Below are 25166 nucleotides of genomic sequence, written 5' to 3'. Positions count from 1 at the left end.
GAAAAGTAAGTATCTCGTTTACTTTAAAATTTCAATTTGATTTTAATTTTAACTGTTTAATCTTGTTATACTATGTTTATGTATGTGTTAGTGTAGTATAATTTCGCTTATATATTCTTTTATAATTAAAGATTGGTATTTTTCATCATTCAATTTCAAATGCAATTAATCTTCATAAATCCACATTGTTTATTTCTCCATTAGTAAAATCTGGTATTTCTTCAGTCCTTTGATTTTTATGTTTATATTGTTAATTTAGGCAAGTCCTTGGGACATTGTTACACTGAAACTGTGGCATGGAGGTTCCATGAGGAAAGGTCAATTACATTTGGTTTATGGCAGTAGGTGTTTTAGGACTGTGGGTGTGGACCCTGATGAGGTTTGTTGGTTTACATTACTTGAAGAGGCTGAAAAGTGTGACGGGTTTAGGAGAAATATAGATGGTATTTTCTATATGCACCCTGAGCTAGGCTTGCAGAAGGTTGAAGATGATAAAGATGTTGGGGTTATGACTACAGTTGGGAAAAGAGTTGTTGAGTGTTATCTTGTTTGTGAGAGGGATATTCCTGAGGTTATGGAGTTGATGAATGATGGGGAGTTCAAAACTATTATTCAATTACCCCTAAATTCACACCAAGGAGGAAAGAAGAATCTAAGGGCATAAGGGTAAATCTTTGTTGAAGAAAAGGGACCACAAATGAAAAGCCCTTCTTTTAAAGGAGGTGTAAATGCTCCTGAAACCCTAAAGTCATGTACCACATCTAAACAAAGTACCTCCTTTAAACAAGCAGCCATATCCAAACAAACTGCCCCATCAAAACAAACTGCTCCATCAAAACAAATAGTTCCTGAAAAACCATTTGAAGCATCATCCACACTTCCTGAACCTTCTAAACAACCCTGTGAATCATTTTATGATTGCAATGACACAAGAATTGCAGATCTGTTTGACAACTATGAAGTTGAAGCTGACAATGCTGGGTTAAGTATATTTGATGAGGTTGAGTGGGATGATTTGAGTGAGAGTGAAGATCCTGGGTATGATCCTGATGAGGATGATGTTAGTGATGGTGATGATGGTTCCAGTGAGGTCAACTTAACTGATGATGAGTTAATTGAAATTGATGTCTTAAATGAGGAGGTAGAGAATTTTATTGAGAAAGAAATAGAGTCAGATGGTGACTCTGATGAAGAGTTGCAGTTAGCAAGGGAGAAGGTTAAGTGTTGGAATGCTAATGCCTTGAAGATTGCAAGGCAACTACAGATAGAAGCTGCCTCTATATTGTTACCTGGACAAGAGAAAGAACTTGAAGGTGAGAAAAAAGTTCTTTGGTGGACTAATTAAGGTGATGAAGGTAGGGTAAGTGACTACGACAATAGTGGTGATGAGATTCACACCCCTGCTGAAAGTGATGAAGATCCCATACCTGGTAAAAGAAAGAAGAAAAGGATCCCAGAAGTTGATGAGAAGACTGATTTCAGCAAGCTAAGGTGGTTAGTAGGCATCAGATTTCCAAATAGGGAGTTTTTTAGAGATTGTGTGACAAGGTATGCTATAGCACAAGGTAGAAATCTTACTTTTGATAAGAGTGACAAAGCAAGAGGGCAAAGGCTTGGGGTGAGATGTGTTGCTGGTTGTCCCTTTAAGTTGTATGCCAGTTGGGACAACACAAGTGCATGTATGTTGGTGAAATCTGTTGACCCAAATCATACCTGCCACAGAAACATGGAAAGAAATAGGCAGATGAAGTCAACTTGGTTAGCCAAACAATTCTTGGAGGTGTTCAAAGCAAGGCCTCATTGGCTGCTCGCGATGATATTATTGAGACAAGAAGGAGGGCATACAAGGTCCCGATCAAGAAAAATTTTGCCTACAGGGTGAAATATTTTGCTCATAGAATGCTTCATGGTTCTATGAAGGAGCACTATAGTAAGATTGGGAGTTACATCCAAGCTTTGGTGATGATGAAGAGCCAAACAGTGTATTCACCTTAACTACCATTCCTGGTAAAGTACCCGTATTTCAAAATTTGTTTGTTTGTTTTGATGCTCGAAAAAAGGGTGGGTTGAAGGATGTAGGAGAGTCTTATGTGTTGACTCATGTTTTTCGAAAACATTTTTGGGAGGTCAACGATTCTGAATCTGGTAGAGATGCTAATGAGCAGATGTATCCGTAGCATGGGCTGTGGTGGAAGGGGAAAACAATGACGGACTATGAGTGGTTTTTTAAGGAACTTAAGAAGGTCTTAGCTGAAGAAGATGGTGATGGGTGGACTATCATATCAGATCAACATCAGGTATTAGCCATCCTGTTTTTCCTAATCATGTTTTTTAGTAGTTAATTAGTTCAATATCAGTTATAAAAACTTCTTTATTAACTTCTGTATGCAGAGTATCCTCACAATGGTTGCACAGGAACTCCCAAAGGCAGAGCATAGACATTGTGCCAGGCATATCTTTGCAAACTGGCACAAGTCTTATAAAGGTGATGAAATGAAGATGTTGTTCTGGAATTGTGCTAAATCATACAATCAAGCTGATTTTGATCAGGCTCTAAGTGACATGAGAGAAGTTGATCACAAGGCCAAGCCTTCTTAGCTTGTAATCCTTGAGTTTTTGCAGAGCTTTTATCAATACCACCACCAAACCGATGTAATTGTGAACAATATGGCAGAAACATTCAATGCGTATATCATAGATGCTAGAGCAAAGCATGTGATATACATGCTTGAAGACATCAGAACAGCTATGATGCAAAGATTGGCTTTGAAGAAGGCTGAAATGGAGAAGAAGGATTTGACAGTGTGTCCTAGAGTTCAAGCCAGATTAGAAATTGAGAAGGATAAAGCTGCTGCAGTTTATGTTAGTTTATGTTAGCTTGTCAGGATCAGTTTATGTTAGTTAATGTTAGCTTGTTATTTTGGACAAAGTGGTTGAACCACAACAAGCTCTTGTTGTTTATGTTTATTTTGGATTTCATTGCCTATTTAGGATGGTGTAATAAAAAACAAAAGCAGCTGCTTACATTTTGGAATCCGTATGAATGGAATGACTATTAATGGATGGATTAACAAACATTTCAACACTGTCATTCAGAACTTCTTTTACATTGCTCAACCTTCATTGTTTCATACATCAAATAACACTCTTAAACATACAACAAAATGCAACAATAACCCAGGAAACCAACAATGCATACAACATTAATTTTTCGCTTTTCCTACACTTCCTAATTTTAATTTAATTCTACCACAACCCCTTCAACTTTTTATTCTTCATCTTCAACTTCGTATTTTGTCAAGCAATATCTTCTTATCCGAGTCTTGATTTCGAGTTCACTTCCGCCAATTGAAATAAGTCACAGTGGTTCCGCTACAATTCAATTTAACATACCAATTTCAATTAATTAAGATTTTCTAAAATTAAACCCATTAACATAAGAAATAATTAAGAAATCAGTTAACATACCGGCCAAAAAGGACATCCATAAAACCATTTACCAGCGTGTTCTCCCTTCTTCGCAAACCTCAACACTGCTCCAACATTGTGTTTGCATAAAACCGTGATTTGGACGATGTTTGAACTCCATGAATTAGATGAGCTTGCATAAGAACTTTTCCCCATTAATTTGGAAAGAAAAAGGGAGTTGAGAAAAATAAAGCAGAAGAAGAATTAGGGAGAAGGAGAATCAAACAAGCAAAAAGAAGAAGAAAGAGGTTGAAGAAAGGAGGATGAGATGTGCAAAAATGGAGGAAAACAGTCGATAGATGTAATATAAGGAGGAGAGAGAAGATAACCTACTCCAACCGGTGATGATATTAAGTGAGTGTGTTATGAGAAGACTAGTGAATAGGATGGATTTAATTCAAATTACTCATAGGTTGGAGTGTTATTTGCAGGGGGGTCATAGGTGGGATTATTCCCATGAAATAATCCTATTCTAGACTTACAAACAGAGTTCATACATCAATTAAGGAGGAGTAGGAGGCCTGACTCCAAAGAACAAATCGTTATTAAATTGAGATGGATGTCGAACTAGGTGCGAAAAAGATGATGTACTTCTTAGTATGTTATATGTCACACATTGAAAAATAATGTAGATGTGGTGAACATACTACGTATAAATAGTAAAAAAAAAAAAGATGGGGTCATCCTATTATAAATAGTGGAATTGTCCAACATCGAAAGATTAACATAAGGTGTGTTGATCCTATTATTATAAATAGTAGAATTGTACCACATTGAAAGATTAACATAATGTGGGGTGATCCTATGATTATAAATATGAGTCATCTTTGGAGCTTAAATATCAACCCAAAATCTTTTGAGTCTCTTAAGTATTGTCTTAGATATCTCTTATAAGAGTTTGTATTATTACCTCCACAATAGTGAAATTTATTTGTATTATACTTTTGATTTTGGTGGTTTCACAATTATATAGTTATATATAGTTATATCATCTCCTTTTCTACTCAAATTTAGTAGTTTAGCAATAAGTTATTTATTTTTTAATTTTTAAGCTGAATTTTTAAATAACGAACATACATCAGTATAGTATACTTATTATATAAGAGACTTTAAAAGTAACGTTACATAATGTTAATTTTTCATGTTAATTTTTCAAATTTTAACATTTTTTTTCATCTAGAGAGTCCAACCCTTAAAAACTACTTAATATTTATAAGAAAAAAATGTTAATTTTATACGTAAGAAAAACTTTGGACTTTAGATAAGATTAGTTTGTTAGCAATAAGATAAAATTGCACAAATATTACCTATATACGTGCGAAAAACTTTAGACTCTAGATAAGATTAGTTTGTTAATATTTGCTCATTATTAATCGGATTGAATGTTGAACGTAAGAATATTAACATATAGTATTTGCTCATATTATTAAATAGGGTTATTTAATAAAAATACTCCAAATTATACCTAGTCTTCTTAAATTACTCCAAACTTCATTTAATCTCAAAATAAACCATACTATTAATACTCTCGTCTTATAATAGAATTGAATATTTTGTGACTTGTTACTCTAGGTAAAATCTGACATGGCAAGCATTTGTTTAAAGATATTAATAATACACCATATTTAATATCAATTCTCATCCACCAGAATACCAGACCACCATGAGACACAATCATCCCCCCCACCCACCACGTCAACCCTTACCTCTACTAGTAAATTTTTGGGCCACCACCTACAACCCTCGACTCAAACAACCAGTAATCGTCAGCCCAAACCATCAGAAACCATCGCAACCAAACCTATCCTTCAGAGTTCAGACCACCATCAAGACCGAGGTTCGGCAGCTAGTCTGGGCTCGTGACGGTTCTAGGCAGCCATATGAATGGTCGATTTGATATAGATGGTGGATTGGTGGTTCAATTAGGTGGATATGGCTGGTGCAAGATTGTTCAATTGGTGGATTGCTTGGCGTTGGATTGTGGTGGTCGTCCTGGATAGAGATGGTGGTTCGTGGGTAAGTGCGGCTTGTGGTCGAGCAGGTGGTGATGAACACGCAGCAAATGTGGGTTTTATGGTGGTGCAAGAAGGACGTATTTGGTGGGGGGAAAGGAGGCGAGGGACTGTAACGATGCCGCCAATGCCCGATCGTTGTGGTTGCTTAAGGGTGATAATCACGATGGGCCAGGTGGCTCAACAATGGCTTATTCCGACAGCTATGGATGGCTCGAATTGAGATGGTATGAGCTGGAGTGAATGGTAGTGAGTTAGGTCTGCCACGAGTTGATTAGAAGGAGATGGGGTTTCGAAGGAATGAAGGGTAATAGTGATTGATGAATGAGCAGGGGTGGAAAACGAAGAGTTAGATGGCGGCGGCGTTGGTGAGGGTGTATGTTAGTGACGGGTGGGGATATCGGTTTCTGTTGAGGATCGGTTTTTATGGGGTTGTGGACTTCTGGTATTCATAGTATGTAATTAAGAAAAAAAATTAAAATGATAATGACCTGCTAATCAGGTAGACGGTCATCCGAGTCTTTTTTAAGAAGAGGATGTCTAAACTTAGGTTTATTTTGAGTTAAAATGTAGTTCAGAGTATTATGAGAAGACCACTTATAGTTCAGAGTATTCATGTTAAATAACCCTATTAAATGTAATAACTATTATTAGATATACTGAGTAACAATTGTCCGTATTTCAGGATTCGGGTTGGATGTCGAGCTAGGTGTGAAAAAGATGGTGTATTTCTTAGTATGTTATTTGTCCCACATTGAAAAATAATGAAGGTGTTGTGAATATACTACGCATAAATAGCAGAATTGTCGCACATTAAAAGATTAGCATAAGGTAGGGTGATCTTATGATTATAAAAAGAAGTCATCTTAAAACTTGGGAATTATTATTACTAGGTAGAATCCCGTGCTTCGCACGGCCAGTTTTTCTATTCCTATATTTTAACATTAAATGTAAATGAGAGCAATATATATAACTATTTTTATTTTGCTATAGATTGTATTTGTTACTAAATTAGTCCATCAATATTTCTTGAAATCCAGTGTTCACTGAAATTTAAATTGAAAAACGTACATTTTAAAATTGAACTCATTTGTGATTTAATAAAGTGAATAGTTTGGTTTATGTTGAACGTGCAAACATTGTTGTCAGAATCGCGATTCGATCCAACGATTCTACGATTTTACGATCCAAAAATGCTTGATCGATCCTGGATCCTACGATTCTATCATAGTTGTAGAATCTTACGATCCTATTAATTTGAAAATTTCTAGAGATGGGATCATAATACGATCCTACGATTTTACGATCCTACGATCCGATTCCATAATAAAAAAAATTAATATATATTGTTATATAATGACACCGTAAAACCCAAATTTCGCGTATGTTGTTCATACAATGATACTAAAATCATTAATTACCAATATTTTATGAATACATATTAATAAATAAGTGTTTTGATTTTCAATTATATTTTCTTACCAAATAAAAAAGTATATTTAGTAAGTTTGTAGAATCTTGCGATTCTACGATCCGATTCTACCGATTCGATCCTACCCTCCCCATCGATCCAAAGTAGAATCCCGATCCTGACAACATTGCGTGCAAAACAAAGATAGTTAATACTCCTTATTAGATTTATATTATGCTTATTTAAGTAAAATATATTATTATTACTACATTTTATAGAGTATATAGGTAGCTGCTCCCAAAATCATATCATATATTCTGTTTTGTAAATCAAGTTTTCATAAATGAAATCTTTAATTTATAACTCAACATAACATAAATCCATATACTCTGTAGACGATTAAAAAAAATAACGATTAGGTACCGCAAATATTACCTCATACTTAAAACACAACTAAGCTCAAACCATTAATTCTATAAAGGCTCTAATCTTTCTTGAAAAAAAAAAACTAAACTCAAACTATAATGAATACATACAATTTTCATTTACCAACTTGGAAATCGAATTTAGACTTTCATATATATCACTTCCAAGTTGCAACCATTTGAACTATTAGTACTTAGGTCATTATGTGCATACATACAAAATTATGAGTAGCCCGTGTATAAGCAAATAGAATTATATATGGAGTATATTTTAGTTTGCATGGTAAATCTACGTGAAAATGGTGTATGTATCTCCTACTCCCTCCGTCTCAGTGATATGTTTACACTTGCTTTATTTCCTCTCACAAAATAAAGCAAGTGTAAACATATCATTGGGACAAAGGGAGTAATATTTTATAATCAAAAGTCTCATTGTTGGCTAAAAATATCAAATTAAGTTTATTAGTGCGATAGACCAAAAATGATTTCAGTCACTTATTTCAATTCCATTACCCAATGTTTGAATCCCGGTTAATAGTTGTTGGGGTTGGTGTCCTTAACAGTTAGTGCAAGGACTTATAAACCTCTAAAAGGATCAAAGGGCATACTTTGGTATTATTATCAGTTGATCCACGTTTATCAATAACGGTTGGCTTGCTAGATAAGTTTGACGTTATTGTCATACAGATGGCGGTGATCAACTGGTCCCTAAAAGTCACACCTATAGGATACGTTCGAGAGATGTGACGGTATGAAAATACTGTCATGTAGATGCCAAAATTGACTAACCAGTTAGTCCGAGTTATTTGACTAAGTAATTAGTCAAATATGTGATGTTGAGATATTATATTTAATACGGATTAAATATCATGGGCTAAGGCGAATTAACCAGTTAATTCGTAAAATTAAATATACGTGATTTATATTTAATTAAATGTATATTAAAATAATTATACAATACTGTTTTGTCGGACACGTATTAATAATTCAGCTAACCCGTATTATTAGCTGATGCCTTAATTTCCGATAACCGATAATGATTTATAATCGACCACGTCATATACACTTAGCGAGTGATGGACCGGACCGCGAGTTTAAGTGAAGAGAAAATGAAAAGCCCATACGGGCTCCTCTCACTCGGTTTGGCCGAGAATCACCAAGACAAAAGGAGAGCTTTCTCCTCTTGTCTAACCTAATTCATTCTTGCTAAAAATTTAGGGTTTCGAAGAGCATTCTTCTCTGGAGAAACCGAGATCTCACATCTCAAGCAAAACTCACATCAGTTCTCCCTATATTGCAAGGCAATCGGAGAACACGTTCTAGCACAAGGGCATATCTCGGACAAGGTCTTGGGTGCAACAATTAGGAGGGAATCTCATTTGATTTCTGTTCTTTACGCCGCACTATAAGGACCCGAGGTTGATTCTAATTCCTTATCGTTTCCATATTGTTTTTATCGTTTTATGACTATAAATTGCATGTTTAAATTTACGTTATAGTCCTGCAATTAAAGGGTAGTATACGGATATTAACCTACAAGTGGTATCAGAGCGAGGCCGCGTGAATTTTTCATGTGTTTTTCATAAAACGTTGTTGAAACGATGATTTTTGGTTAAAAATTTGTCTCGGCAGCCAATTTTTACTCGGCAGAATTTTTTTTAATTTGCTGCGTTTTTTGGTTGCTTTGGGAACCGTGTCTTGTTTACACGGTTGCTCTTGTTGTTGTTTTGTCTCGAAAACCAAACCGTGCCATGTTATACACTACATTTTGTTTTGCTACAAATTTCATGTTGTTTTTACATGTTGTTATTTTATACAGAGATTATAGCAACATGTCAAGTTTTTTGTCAATTGTCAAATTTGTTTTAATGCGTTTTTGATCATATTTGCAATTGATTTTGTCTCGAAATATGTTTTCACGAGGGTTTTGAAGTTTCAGCCACTTTAGCATTCGATCGAGCGTATTTCTACTCGATCGAGTCTTTGTTTCTGTCTTGTTTTTGATCGATCGAGTCCCTGTTGTACTCGATCGACCACATCTCAAAAACCTTTTGCTCGATCGAGTCCCCTGTTGTACTCGATCGACCCCTTTTAAACCCTTTTGCTTTCGATCGAGTTGTCCTCGTACTCGATCGAGCAGATTTTCTTGATAAAGGTACTCGATCGACCTCCAGATTAGTCGATCGAGTACTCCTGATAGCATACCCCTCGATCGACTTGCGAGTTGATCGATCGAGCCCTTTAGTTCCTCGATCGAGCACTTATGTCCCTGGATCGAGGGATTTCGTCTTTTGACTTTGAAAATTTGTTTCTTTTGATTTAAATTTTCTTTTGGCTTCAATATGTACTTTATCCGGATATAGTACACTCGCTATGATTGTGAAACGGTTCACACACGTACCATTAAGTTATTTTAAATTATATTTAAAGTAACGGATTATAATAGATTAAAATTAAATGATAGAAGCGGTTTTATCACACGAATTTTAATCATTAAAAGGTGGTTTGGATAAATTTAACATAATTACGGAATTATGTCATGAATAAATTTGTTTTGTTTTTAGTTGATGCATTTTTATTTAATCGTTAATTTATGAATGCCGTGAATGCCTTTTATTACGTATTTAATTTTTGCAAGCGGTTGTAACTTAGTGTGGCCTTAGTAGAACGTGTTACCGTAATGATGGAACACGGTCTTGGTTGTATTTTGAGATCTTGCATCTCCGTTTTGGATTTTTTCACTTGTAATTACAGTTTTAATTAGAATGTAAATAGGTTTATATTTTGTAATTTTAATTGTAATTTTTGAGAAGACCAAAGATGGAGACCAGATGCTCACTCCCGCTACTTGGATCAAGATGGAACATCAAGACAAGCTTTTCGGGTCCAACGGTGGATTCCAAAGTTGTATTATGTTCTTATACTAGGATAGGCCACACTAGGAAAATTTTATTTACGTTTTTGCATTCCTTTATTTATTTTTCGCAACGATAATTTGCATCATATTCCGCCTAAAAACCAAACCACCTAATTATTGCATGAAAACTGACACATATAGAGGTCACGAGTTAGTTTTCATTGACATTCTCATGTCACACGTTTTAAGCCATCATCCAAATAAATTCATTCACGACAGACGCTAGTTATTCGTTCACTTAAAATGAATTATAATTTTGTTGATGGGATCTTCCTCGTATAAACCAAAATTGAGAACGGTCTTTATAGGTCAAACTCCAATGAGTCCCTTCTTCGTCGGTAGGCATACTATGACCCCTTCTACGTCGGGTAAGTTGGAACCGATTGACCTATTTTATCTCAACACTATGGTCACTAAACGATCCTGTGATCATGGTGGACTATAGATAGGATTTACGGAAATCTATCGACCAAGAGTTCTTAAGGAAGAATTAGCTAAACAGTTGGCTTATCAATTTACTGAAATTGAGTCTTGGGATCACTTGTATCATTCTTGAGGGAGATCAATTATGCAAGTGCGAGAGTCTACATGTTTAAAATGAATTTTAAAATAGACTTAAATCACCTCGATGAGTTGCTTATTTCGTTTTGTTTTTCTTTCTTTTTCGGTGTAGATCACGTTTTAAACTCGCTAAACATCAAATGGCTGGTTCAAGTGATAACCCAATGCCAAGTGCCACATTGGACCGTGAGTCCTGGCTTAGGATCTTCATGAGTCGGATGAATCGGTCCACTCGGATCAAGAATGACGGATCCAACTTCGCGGATCGGGAGGCAGCGGATTACGGAATGCCGCGCCGACGGAAAGCTCAGATATCTGCTTGAGCCCATGCCGTTAAACCCAGGTCCCACGGCTGGAATTAACGAAATCAACGAGTATAACGATTTCGCTTTAGAAGCGGGTGCGGTAAAGAACGTACTTATTTTTGCAATGGAACCCAATTTGCAGAAACGCTTCATAGCCCAAGGTGCAAACAAGATTTTCACCACGCTCACTAAGGAATTCTCGAAAGCACCGAGAATCGTGACCTATGAGCATACCACTCGCTTCTTTGATGCGAGACTCCGGAAGGGCCAACCGGTTAGCCCACACATTCTCAGCATGATTGAGAATGTCGAGAAGTCGGAGACCTTTAAGCGTAACATCGAGAATATTGTTATCGACCGTATTCTTCACTCACTCCACGATGGTTATTCGCAATTCAGAGCGAATTACTATATGAATGATTTGAAGAAAACTCCCCATGAATGGCACTCCCTCCTCGTACAGACCGAGAAGGACATGAAGTGCGGTGGGAGCTCGAAACAGGATGTTCTCGTTGTGTCAAACAAAGGGAAAGGTAAGGGCAAAGCTCCGGCAAACCTAACGGTAGGTAAGGCGAAGTTCAAGAAGTCGGGTTCGGGAAGAGTGGTCTGGTGAGGCGAGTAACTCATCGGCATGACAAAGAGCAAGAGTGAAAACATGGAATGCCATCATTGCCACAAGATTGGGCATTGGAGACGCACATGTCCTGTTTATCATGAGGACTTAAAGGCAGGTCGTGTTAAACCTGTTGGTATGTCTTCTCTCTCTTCTACTTTTATTCATATGATTGAGATTAACCACGCAAGTTACGGAACTTGGGTACTTGATCCTGGTTGTGGTTCTCATCTGTGTAATCATGTGCGGGGGCTCCGAAACATCGAACCCCTCGTAAAGGGTGAGGTGGACTGCGTGTTGGGAATGGAGCAAGAGTAGTTTGCCATCTCCAAGGGGACATATGTGATCCAGCTTCCTAGCGGATTTGAGTTATCATTATATGATTGCTATTATGTACCCAGTCTTTCTAAAAACATTATTTGTTTTCGCGCTTGATAAACTTGGTTTTTCATTTGTAATGGAGAATAATTCTTGCATTTTCTCATTACACAATATGATTTATGGCAAGGCAGTCTCCATGAATGGAATTTATGTTTTAGATCAGACCAACGAAATATTACACGTAATGAATAAAAAGTTAAAGGTAGGTGACAAAGATCAAACGTATCTATGGCACTGCCGCATGGGACACATTAATGAGAAACGCGTAAAACAGCTCATCAAACATGGAGCTATCTCGGCCTTTGATTTTCAATCATTTGGCACGTGTGAATCATGTCTCATCGGTAAGATGACTCGGATTTCCTTCAAAGGTGTTGGAATGCGCTGCTGCCGACCTATTAGGACTCATACACACGGATGTATGTGGTCCTATGTCAATCACCGCACGAGAAGGCTATAGGTATTTCATCACTTTCACGGACGATTTGAGTAGATATGGCTATGTCTACTTAATGAAGCACAAAAGTGAATCCTTTGAGAAATTCAAGGAATACCAAAATAGGGTACAGAACCTGTTGGGTAGAAAGATAATAACACTGCGTTCGGATCGTGGTGGCGAGTATCTTTCTCACGAGTTTGATCAACACCGAAGGATTTGTGGGATTGCCCTACGATTAACTCCACTGGAACACCTCGGTTGAATGGTGTGTCCGAACGGAGAAATCGAACACTACTTGATATGGTTCGATCCATGATGAGTCACACGGTTTTACTTGATTCATTGTGGGGTTATGCTCTTATGTCAGCCGCTCTAATACTTAACCGAAGTCCGTCTAAAGCAGTTGACAAGACTCCATATGAACTATGGAAGGGAACGGTCCCTAACTTGTCCTTTATACGGGTTTGGGGCTCCGAGGCTTATGTCAAGTGGAGACACGAGGATAAGCTCGGCCCGCGATCGGTCAAGACATACTTTATAGGTTATCCTAAAGGAACACGTGGTCATTACTTTTATTCGCCAACCGAACAACGTGTTTTTGTTGCGGCTAGTGCGACATTCTTAGAGAAGGAATTTCTCGAGAATGCAAAGAGTGATAGAACTTTCGACCTGTCGGAGATTCCAGAACCAAACACCGAGCAACCATTGGAGGAACCAATTCCTTCAATCCCGGCTGCGGTGAATATTCCTGAGGAACCTAGGAGGTCGGGAAGAGTCTCTATTCCTCCGGACAGATACATCGGTATGGTCGAGGAACATGACATAGATGACGTCCTACTCTTAACGAGTAGTGAACCCGCAACCTATAAAGGTGCCATGACCAGTTCTGACTCAAAGCTATGGCTTGAGGCCATGCAATCCGAGATGGACTCCATGTATGAGAACAACGTGTGGGATCTTGTTGACTTACCTGCTAAGGTTCGTCCCCTTCAATGCAAATGGCTTTACAAGATAAAGCATTTGTGGAAGGTCAAAGCAAGATATCTACAAAGCACGACTAGTTGCTAAAGGTTTCACCCAAGTGCCAGGTTTGCACTACGATGAGATTTTTGCACCCGTAGTTATCTTTGCGTTCCATTCGGATTATCTTAGCGATCGCCGCTTTTCATGACTATGAAATTTGGCAAATGGATGTGAAAACCGCCTTCTTAAACGGCTTTTTGGAGGAAGAGTTGTACATGGTACAACCCGAAGGTTTCATCGATCCAGTACATCCTAAGAAAGTGTGCAAGCTTAAGCGTTCCATTTATGGACTTAAGCAAGCATCAAGGAGTTGGAATCATCGCTTCGACCAAGTGATAAAAGAAAATGGATTTACTCGATCGGTCGAGGAACCATGTCTATATATCAAGTCGAGTGGGAGCAAGATTGTCTTCCTAATATTGTATGTTGACGACATACTCCTGATTGGGAATGACATACCTCTCTTAACTTCGGTGAAAGTATGGTTGAAGAACCATTTCCGGATGAAAGATCTGGGTGAGGCACAAAGAATTCTTGGCATCCGTATCTATCGAGATAGATCACGACGGATGTTATCTCTCAGTCAGGAGTCTTACATAGACAAAGTCCTAGAGAGATTCAGCATGACTAACTCCAAGAAGGGGTTCCTTCCTATGGCTCCAGGGGTGCATTTGAGCAAGTCTCAGGCACCAGAGACACCGGAAGAGAAAGAGCGCATGACACGGATTCCTTATGCTTCGACAATAGGATCAATCATGTATGCCATGATATGCACACGTCCGGACGTGGCATATGCATTGAGTATGACAAGTCGATTCCAACAGCAACCAGGTGAACCACATTGGTTGGCTGTCAAGAACATTCTTAAGTACCTACGGAGGACTAAAGATTGGGCTTTGACTTATGGAGGCGAACAAAAGCTATGCGCAACCGGTTACGCAGATGCTAGCTTCCAAACGGATCGTGATGACTCGAAATCTCGTCGAGATTCGTTTTTACTCTTTAATGGCGCTGCGATCAGTGGAAGAGTTCGAAACAAATGTTACAAGCAGATTCTACGACCGAGTCCGAGTACTATGCCGCGTACGAAGCAACAAAGGAAGCGATATGGATGCGTCGGTTCTTACATGGGCTCTCTGTAGTGCCTAGTTCGAATGACCCGATCACCATCTATTGCGACAATAGTGGTGCCATCTTCCAAGCTAAGGAGCCAAAGTCTAGCAACAAGTCTAGACATGTACAACGGAAAGCTCATCTAATCCGGATTACGTGGAGCAAAAGACGAGTAGTGATAGAAAAGATTGCTACGAGATGATAACATAGCAGATCCTCTCACTAAAGCATTACGACAAGATAAGCATGAAGGGCACGTTAATTCCATGGGAATCAAACGTGTTCCTGAGTTGTAGTACTCTTTTATGGATCAGATTCATTCTCCTTTGTACTCTATACGACATCATCGTTTTGATATTTTATATATATATATATTTTGTTTTTCATGTGGAATTGTACGACAATTTTGAACACCACAAAGTGAACTGAACAAACATCATATCTTGTTAGTCCTTAATTGCCCACATGAGTGATAACTCGGCAATTATTCGTGACGTTGGTTGATGGTGGGTTCAACGAGCCATAAGTCAACAGGTTGGTGACCAATCACAGAGGCGATTTATACGGATATTTCGTAGGACACAATTGTGACATCGACGTGGAGTCCTAAATGTTTTATAACATTCGTTGCCGGGTCGTGGATAGGACTTCCATGGTGATCCTAAGAGTCGATTCTTTGACTATCGATTGTCTCTTGAGACTACGGCAGATTGTGGGTGACTTTGGTTTCTTTCTCACGGTCATCCGTAACAAGGGGCCAAGTAGATTTTTTCGGGTCATTTCATCGTGCTTAGATCGGAAGGAGTCGAGTTGAAGGAAATATTCAGCCTTTATCGGGTACTCGATATTTCTCAGGGCCACTCGAGGAGTCAGAATCGAAATGCATGGTCATGCTCGGATACGGATTCGTTTTATCAGTTAAGTTACTCTCTAGTCTGGGAAACCACTCTAGATACGGATCGATTGTAAAATACGACCTTTGTGGATCCAGATCTGCAAATTGTTTTACATTGAGTGGGAGAGATTTTAAATGAATATGAGAATCGGTTATCGCACATACACTTGTACGGACAAGTGGGAGTTTGTTGGAGCTTGTGTCCTCCGGTTAGTGCGGATAACGTCATTGCACATACACTTGTACGGACAAGTGGGAGCTTGTTGGGGTTGGTGTCCTTAACAATTAGTGCAAGGACTTATAAACCTCTAAAAGGATCAAAGGGCATACTTTGGTATTATTATCAGTTGATCCACGTTTATCAATAACGGTTGGCTTGCTAGATAAGTTTGACGTTATTGTCATACAGATGGCGGTGATCAACTGGTCCCTAAAAGTCACACCTATAGGATACGTTCGAGAGATGTGACGGTATGAAAATACTTTCATGTAGATGCCAAAATTGACTAACCGGTTAGTCGAGTTATTTGACTAAGTAATTAGTCAAATATGTGATGTTGAGATATTATATTTAATACGGATTAAATATCATGGGCTAAGGCGAATTAACCGGTTAATTCGTAAAATTAAATATACGTGATTTATATTTAATTAAATGTATATTAAAATAATTATACAATCTTTTGTTTTGTCGGACACGTATTAATAATTCACTAACCCGTATTATTAGCGATGCCTTAATTTCCGATAACCGATAACGATTTATAATCGACCACGTCATATACACTTAGCGAGTGATGGACCGGACCGCGAGTTTAAGTGAAGAGAAAATGAAAAGCCCATACGGGCTCCTCTCACTCGGTTTGGCCGAGAATCACCAAGACAAAAGGAGAGCTTTCTCCTCTTGTCTAACCTAATTCATTCTTGCTAAAAATTTAGGGTTTCGAAGAGCATTCTTCTCTGGAGAAACCGAGATCTCACATCTCAAGCAAAACTCACATCAGTTCTCCCTATATTGCAAGGCAATCGGAGAACACGTTCTAGCACAAGGGCATATCTCGGACAAGGTCTTGGGTGCAACAATTAGGAGGGAATCTCATTTGATTTCTGTTCTTTACGCCGCACTATAAGGACCCGAGGTTGATTCTAATTCCTTATCGTTTCCATATTGTTTTTATCGTTTTATGACTATAAATTGCATGTTTAAATTTACGTTATAGTCCTGCAATTAAAGGGTAGTATACGGATATTAACCTACAATAGTAACTATTGTATAAGACGGTCTCACGCTATAAAGCAGTCCTATTGTATAAAAAGACAGCTCATTTATTTGTCATAAATTATGGCTTTTTTTCACAAAAATAGACGGGTGAGACCGTCTTACTCTATGTCATAGACTCACATCAGTTGATCTCTTTACCTACATGTGAAGCCACGAAAAAAACCGAGAGATTGAGGAAGAAAAGTTCCTAAACCAGGCTGGTGCCTACTTGTATATATATATATATATATAATACAGAGTTATAGTAATTGTTCCCTATCTATTATTAATAATCTTCAATTCGAGGATACGCACCCCATACACAAAAGCATTAGTTATCACATTAGTTGATGTTAATTCATTATTGCTCGTTAGAATCAATAACTCTTAGGAAACTCCACAATGGAGTATTACACTAAATTGAGTCATTTCTAAGTCAATTCATGCATTCTTTCCTATGAAAACAACATAGAAGTACATAACAGTGAAGAAGACCTTAATGTGTCGACTCGTAAAGGAATGCCGTTTTGAAGAAGAGTAATAAGTCTGTCCTAGAAATCTCATTTACGTGGGAACACTTTTGCTCACTATATCAGTAATAAATGAATGAGAAATAATAGTGAAAAAGAGCTTATAAAACTTGACAAATTCCCATGAGGCGTAATAAACTTTGCAATGATTGATTTATATTAATAATACGTATCTAAAATGTGTGTAACTCTAAAAAAAGCAAATTAAAAGGAAGAAAAGGGGTTTCTCCATATGAGTCATAGTAAGATTTTCGTTGGTAAGTTGAAGTTAGCAATTCTTGCCTGGTTTTCAAATGGTGTCATCACCAATTAGTTAACTTATCACCAAAGTACCTTCTGATTATTATTGCTACATACAATCAAATCCAACATGTAATGCCTTGATATTAGTAGTTAAGCTAAAGCAAAATTTAACATATTTTTACCATTACATGTATAACGTTTTGCATAACATCATCATTTACAAAAACATGTATCCTTAATTCACACTCAACATCTTCTTTAGTTGTTCCAAACAGATTTTGAAGCCACCTCAATTCCTCCTATGACCTTCCGATAGTTATTATCCCAAAGTTCCACATTCTTGCTAGTTGTAACTAAACCAGCCCAATGAATCACTTAGTTATTATATGGTTAATTTTAAGATTATCAATCATTTCTTATAATTTTTGAAATTGTGTAGGTATGTAGGATTTTAAAAATATTATGTCCAATGGAACAAAATGTTAAAATACATAATGAGAAAAATGAATATTATTTATATATAAGGTTACTTTGAAAGTTAGAAATGTTCTCAACCCGGCTAATAAAAAAATTGTTCACAAACTTTCCACCATAAAATTCACACACACAATTCTCCTTGGTAAATAATGATGCTTGAGTCTTTAGAGGCATAGCCTGGTCAATGGTCATTAATTCAACTATTCCTAACTCCTAGATACCCGTATTTGCTTAGTATACATACTTTGCTACTGGACATGGACTAAACCAAATATAGAGTGTCTTGAAAATTATGAGGCTTGGGTAAATAAAATTTTTGTCAAAACTAAGATCCTGGACATACATTATTGTTGACTTAATTATTCATGAATGTACATAAAAGTCGTCATCAAATATAAATATATACACATTACAATTACTCATTAAATTAATTTAGTCACTTTATCTATTGCTAATTACGATGTATTGCTGGACGTATGAACACACTTAAGACGTAAAAATATATATATTTTCTTTGTATTTTTAAGGATTTCTACATGCCACGTGTCAGATCCACGCTTTCTCAACCCAGTTTTATATATATATATATATATATATATATATATATATATATATATATATATATATAGAGAGAGAGAGAGAGAGAGAGAGAGAGAGAGAGAGAGAGAGAGAGAGAGAGAGAGAGAGAGAGAGAGAGAGAGAGAGAGAGAGAGAGATCAACTAAGGCCATGTATATGTATTGAGTCCATAAGTTTTATTAAGGGCCATCGGATGGTGAAAATGGATGGCCAAGACCAACCCCAAAAAAGTGTGTTTAATAGCTAATCTCCCCATCTCTCTCCTCCTTCACTAATCCACTCTAATTAATCACTAATTTACTATATATTTGTTTTCCACTCATCCATTTCTCTCTCATCTTACACATTTCATTTCTCTCTTCTCTCAAACTCTAAAAAAAAACCCAAATAAATAAAAAAAACCCAAAAATCCAAATAAATAAAAAAATCCAAAAATCCAAATAAATAAAAAAAACACAAAACACCCAAAAAAATCAAAAACCCAAAAAATCAAAAATCCAAACAAATAAAAAAGTTCTCTTCCTCTACACCACCACCCCACCCGACACCACCCACCGTCTCACAACCACCGCCGCCGTAGCGTTTTTTTTTTTTTTAATGTTATTTTTTATGTTTTGAGTTATTTTTTTCATTCGTTGTTTTTGTTGTTTTTTTTTCATTTGTTATTTTTGTTGTCTTTTATTTTTTTTTATTCTTGTCTTTTTATCTATTTTCTCAATTCTCGCTTTTTTTTACATTTTTTTTCTTAAGATTTTGGGTAAAATAAATCTCATATAATAAGTTAATTTTAATCTTTTGAAAAAATAACTTTATTATCTCGTTTTGTGGTGGTAGTTTGGTGGACTAAAGTTATACAAAAATGGACTAAAGTTATACAAAAATGGACTAAAGTTATAAAAAAAATGGACTAAAGTTATACAAATATGGACTAAAGTTATACAAATATGGACTAAAGTTATACAAAAATGGACTAAAGTTATACAAAAATGGACTAAAGTTATACAAATATGGACTAAATGTATAACTCCACTCAGTAAATGTATAACTTATACTCAGTAAATGTATAACTCTAGTAACGATATGAGTAACTTCTACTCAATGAATGTATAACTCCAGTAGGAATGTGTGTAATTTTTGTATAACTTTAGTCAATTTTTTGTATAACTTTAGTCCAATTTTTGTATAACTTTAGTCCATATTTGTATAACTTTAGTCCATTTTTGTATAACTTTAGTCCATTTTTGTATAACTTCAATCTCATTTTTGTATAACTTTAGTCCATTTTTGTATAACTTCAATCTCATTTTTGTATAACTTTAGTCAATTTTTGTATACCTTTAGTCTTTATTTGTATAACTTTAGTCCATTTTTGTATAACTTTAGTCCAAAATCGTATAACTTTAGTCCAATATATAACCGAAATCCTAAAAACCACCAATACTAACTTTAAACCAACAATAATAGATCTGAAAAAAAAAGCCATTATCTAAATATAAAAAAAAAGCCATTAACTTTAGTCATAAATAGTATAACTTTAACGTAAATAGTATAACTTTAATGTTTTTTTTGTATAACTTTAGTCGTAAATGGTATAACTTTAATGTTTTAAGCGTTTAACTTTAGTCGTAAATAGTATAACTTTAATGTGTTAAGTGTATAACTTTAGTCGTAAATAGTGTAACTTTTATAAAAATCAATTAAATCTGAAAAATAAAAAACGACAATTCTAAAACCAATAGGTATTTAAAATAATATGAAAATTTTAAAACAAATCTAAAAATCTAAAAACTAGATCTAAATAAATAACAACATACTAAGTAAATAACAAAAAAAAAACCAACAACCCAACCCATCCCGTAATCTGAAATAAAACAATAACAAGAACCAAAATTATCAACTAACACAAAGAAATGAGAAAAAAAAATAATAACAAAAAAAACCAAAGCAACGAAAGGAGGACAAGTATGGCGGTAAAATATACAACAAACACCAACTGCAACTGAGAAAAAAAGGAGAAAAATCTGAAAATTTTTAAAGCGTAAAAAAAAACAACAAACAACCACTTTATTTTCTCAGATCTGAAAAAATAAAGGAGAAAAAGGAGAAAGGGAGGTAGGCGGCGGAAGAAGAACGACAAAGAGGAGGAAAGCAGTGGTCGGCAGAGGAGGAAAGCAGTGGTGCGGGTTTATTGTTGAAGTTTCCCGACATGAGGAGGGAGGAGGAGGCGGTGGCGGCAGGAGCGGCGGTCTCTGGTGGCAGTGAATCTGGATGTGCGGGATGGAGAAGATGTGTCATGGTGGGTTGTGGTTGCTGCGGTGATGGCGGTTCGAATGGAGGGATACGAAGGAGGAGGGGTGCTGGTGGGGTTCGAATGGAGGGAGGTGGCAGTGGAGATCGAATGGAGGGAGGCGGAAGTGGTGGGAGGATGGGTGTTTTTGGGTTTTTTTTTTTGGTTTTTTTTTTGGTTTACTGATGAGAGGAATGAGAGAGAATGAGGGTATGAGAGAAGTATGAAAGAATGAATAATGAGGAAGTGAGTTGGGAGATTAGAATGGTGGAAGAGTTATACAAAATTAGGAGGAGTTATACAGAATTAGAGAGGGAGATTAGGGGGGTTCATTTGTGACCCTTGAATGAGATGTAATCTCATCCCTCCATTCCTTCCATCCTAAGGTCCTTATAAGGGCTTAGGGACTCATAAGATGTAAGGGCCTTATGAGAACCCTTCTCTCTCTCTCTCTCTCTCTCTCTCTCTCTCTCTCTCTCTCTCTCTCTCTCTCTCTCTCTCTCTCTCTCTCTCTCTCTCTATCTATCTATATATATATATATATATATATATATATATATATATATATATATATATATATCGGTTTTTCTAAAATGTGCCCTTAGGGCACATTTTAATAACTAATGATGCACACAATAAGAGGAATCTTTCTAATTATCTATAATTAATTAGTTGTTAAGATATCAAGATAATTTAATTAGTATATTTTTCTCTCCCCTTTTTTATTCTTTCCTTTTTCACTTTATACGTTTTCTCTCCAAATTAATTCTCTGTTAGTTTAGTTTTTTTTGCTGTATCAATCTTTTCATTCTCCATTTTCTTGTTTCAAGATCCTCATGGAAAATAATCAAATTACTTTAAATGTTTCTCATTGCTATCATGAAAGGTACGTTCTCTTTTACCTGTACAATTTTAATTGTCATTATTTTTTGCTGCAAAAGTTTTGATTGTCAACCTTATTAATGGGTGTATTACGGATAAAAATATGATGATTGATTAGCAAAACTCTATTTGGTAACCTCCTTGTAATGGGTGCATCAATTCATATCATATGTTTACATGTGTTCTTAAGTTTGTTAATTTTTTTAAGTAAAAATATTGATAAATATTTTATCATTCGTATTTGTAGGCCAAATTCTGTTAACTTTATTGATTTGAATAAGGAACCAAATGAAGATATGTTTGGGTTCGAAAATAATTTTGTTCATGATTTAACAAAAGACTATGAAAGAGAAGTGGTTTTACCAGATAACAATGAAGATGAAAGTATTTTTGAACCTTTTGCTGGACAATGTTTTCTTAGCGAAGAAGAGGCACTTAAATTTTACGAGAAATTTGCTAGAAGCAGGGGGTTTTCGGTTCGAAAAGGCCGATTTATTAATAAAAAGGGGAAAATGATGAGACGAGATTTTTTTTGCCATCGACAAGGATTTGCAAATGAGAAATTTGTTGAACCTACTAAGGAGCAACGAAATCGATCATCGGCAAGGTGTGGTTGTATGGCTGTGATGAGGATAACTCTAAAAAAATCTAATGACATTTTTCTAGAGGAATGGCATGTTACCCAGTTTATATCACAGCATAACCATGAACTATTGTCACCTCTGCAAGTGCGCTTCCTCTCTGCATATCGTACCATTTCTAAAGAAGATGAAAAAGAACTTTTGTTGTACAAAGAAGCCGGACTTTCAGTCAAACAGATAATGCGTGTCATGGAGCTTCAAAAAAATGTGAAACATGGCGATCTTCCATTTTTGCGCAAAGATGTCCATAACTTTTTTAGTAGGATTCGACAGGACAATGCAGACAATGATGCCATGGACCTCTTAGAATATTGTAAAAGGGTCAAAGCTGAGAATCCTAGTTTTCAGTTTGATTATACAATTGATGATAAAAAAAGGCTTGAAAATATTTTTTGGTCTCCTGCTCATTGTTTTGATTTGTACCAAGAATATGGAGATTCGCTTGGGTTTGATACCACTTATAGGGTAAATTCTTACGACATGCCTTTCGGCATTTTTATTAGAATTGATAATCATGGAAGAACTATACTATTCGGTTGTGCTCTTCTTCGCAATGAAAGAACTGATACATTCCGATGGCTGATGAAGGTACAAAAATTAACTATTTTCATTTTTTTGCCTTTGTATTTTTTTTACATTTTATTATCTCTAACAAATATATTGTTTATTGTTAGACTTTTCTTACAATCATGAAGAAATCACCAAAAACTATCATAACTGACCAAGATCCTTGGATGACGGAAGCGATGAAGTTGGAAATGAAGTATACAAAACATGCTTTTTGTATATGGCATATCACATCTAAATTTTCCGGTTGGTTTACTGCACTTCTTAGAGCCCAATATTCACATTGGTGTGCGGAGTTTTATCGAATTTATAAATTGGACAACATCGATGATTTTGAAAGAGAATGGTCTCTTACGGTTTCGAAGTTTAACTTACAAGAAAATAAGCATGTACTTGGTTTATATGAAATCAAAGAAAGTTGGGTGCCTGCTTATCTTCGTGGCTATTTTTTTGGTGGAATGACGACAACGGGAAGATGTGAAAGTATCAATGGTTTTGTAAAACGTTTTACGTCGCCACGTTCACGCTTGACAGAACTTATCAAACAGGTTACTACTCCCTTACAATACTACGTTTTGACAGTAGCATGCATACATCATTATATATTATTTTTGCTAGTAGCATTCTCATGTAAAATATAGAATTCATGTGCTATGCTCATGATTATGCTGATAGTGGGTTAACTTATTTTGATCTTTTCATGTTTGTGTGTCTATACTCACAGATATATGGTGACTTAGTATTTAGATGTCTTACGTTTTATTGTCAAATGGACAGGTTGATCTTGCTGTTGAGGATATTGGTCAAACCCAACTTCGTTATACCATGTTAGATACATATAGGGGATCTTCTTTGCGTACGTTATCTCCTTTAGAAGAGCAGGTATACAAATCATTCACTGCATTTTCTTTCAAAAAGTTTCAAGAGGAGTTTGAAAGAGCTACTCAATACACGGTAAGCAAAGACCACAATTCAGTTTTTTGGGTGCAACATTACAAGGAGTCACGTACACAAAAGCACGGTGTGATATGGAATGGCGACAATATTAATTGCAGTTGCAAACTTTTTGAATTTTGGGGCATTCTTTGTCGCCATATATTATCTGTGTGTATACACAAAGATTGTTTCGAAATCCCGAAGGAGTACTTACCTTTGCGCTGGTGTCGTGATGAGTTCCATGTAGGCCGAGTTGGTGTTTCAATCGTTAATCCAATGGAGGTAAATTGCGAGGACATAGGTGATCCTACTATTGATCTTGGAAGGGATGATTTTATTGCTACTCCGCCAATTTCAAAGACTAAAGGTCATCCTAAATTTAGACGAGAAATAGGGGGAAAGGAAGCTGCTCAAAAGAAGACGAGAAGTTGTACTTGGTGCAAGAAGTCGGGACACAACATCAGTACTTGTCCCGATAAGGAGAATGTCGATGCGAACATTGGCTCAACAATCGTTGCAAAGAAAAGAAAGAAAAGTGTTGAAGCGCGTGATGGATTAAATCCTGTTTTCTGCTTGAAACAATAGACTGTTTTTTTTTTTTCATATCAGCATTAACAACTTTTTAAAATTTAAACATTATTATTTGTTTGGAACAAATTTTATTATTTTGTATTGCAATTACAGTTGAATTCAATGTTTTAATTAAACAATGTCTTCTACTAGACTAGCAGTTACTCGGTATGATATATTGAAGTGTTAAAAAAACGTCTAACATGAACAAATGGAAGTGACAGTATAAAGAAAAAAAATGAGGGAGTGTTATGATGTTCTTAGGAAATTTGACAGGTGAGAAAAAAATAGTAGAAGCTTAGAAAAGGAAAGAATAAAAGAGGAGAGAGAAAAATATACTAATTAAATTATCTTGATATCTTAATAACTAATTAATTGTAGATAATTAGAAAGATTCCTCTTATCATGTGCATTATTAGTTATTAAAATGTGCCCTAAGGGCACATTTTAGAAAAACCGTATATATATATATAAAAGATTATGTAAGACGGTCTTATGATTATAAAATCTTTTGAGTCACTTAACTATTGTGAAGAGAGCTCTTAAGAGTTTATATTATTAACGGTAAAATTAAAATTTAACAAACTATAATTTTGTTGTCACTAAATTGTATGTTTGCTTATAGAGGCCA

At 36.0% G+C, this 25166-nt stretch overlaps 1 protein-coding gene across 1 annotated transcript; it reads left to right on the top strand.

The window, feature by feature from the left end:
* Positions 1 to 20858: 20858 nt before the first annotated feature.
* Positions 20859 to 24550, top strand: LOC141614068 (protein FAR1-RELATED SEQUENCE 11-like). Its single transcript, XM_074432823.1, has 5 exons — positions 20859 to 21104; positions 21770 to 21825; positions 22069 to 23050; positions 23137 to 23577; positions 23807 to 24550. Exons 1-5 carry the CDS (start codon positions 20859 to 20861, stop codon positions 24548 to 24550), a joined length of 2469 nt encoding a protein of 822 aa, XP_074288924.1.
* Positions 24551 to 25166: the final 616 nt, after the last annotated feature.

This window comes from Silene latifolia, chromosome 11, assembly GCF_048544455.1.
Source record: "Silene latifolia isolate original U9 population chromosome 11, ASM4854445v1, whole genome shotgun sequence".
NCBI lineage: Eukaryota > Viridiplantae > Streptophyta > Magnoliopsida > Caryophyllales > Caryophyllaceae > Silene > Silene latifolia.
This window is presented reverse-complemented; position numbering and strand designations above follow the sequence as displayed.

Coding starts and splice junctions, on each gene's coding strand:
- LOC141614068 (XM_074432823.1), top strand. CDS start 20,859: ATGAGGAGGGAGGAGGAGGCGGTGGCGGCAGGAGCGGCGGTCTCTGGT. Junction 23,051..23,136: donor CATTCCGATGGCTGATGAAG/GTACAAAAATTA, acceptor GTTTATTGTTAG/ACTTTTCTTACAATCATGAA. Junction 23,578..23,806: donor TGACAGAACTTATCAAACAG/GTTACTACTCCC, acceptor TCAAATGGACAG/GTTGATCTTGCTGTTGAGGA.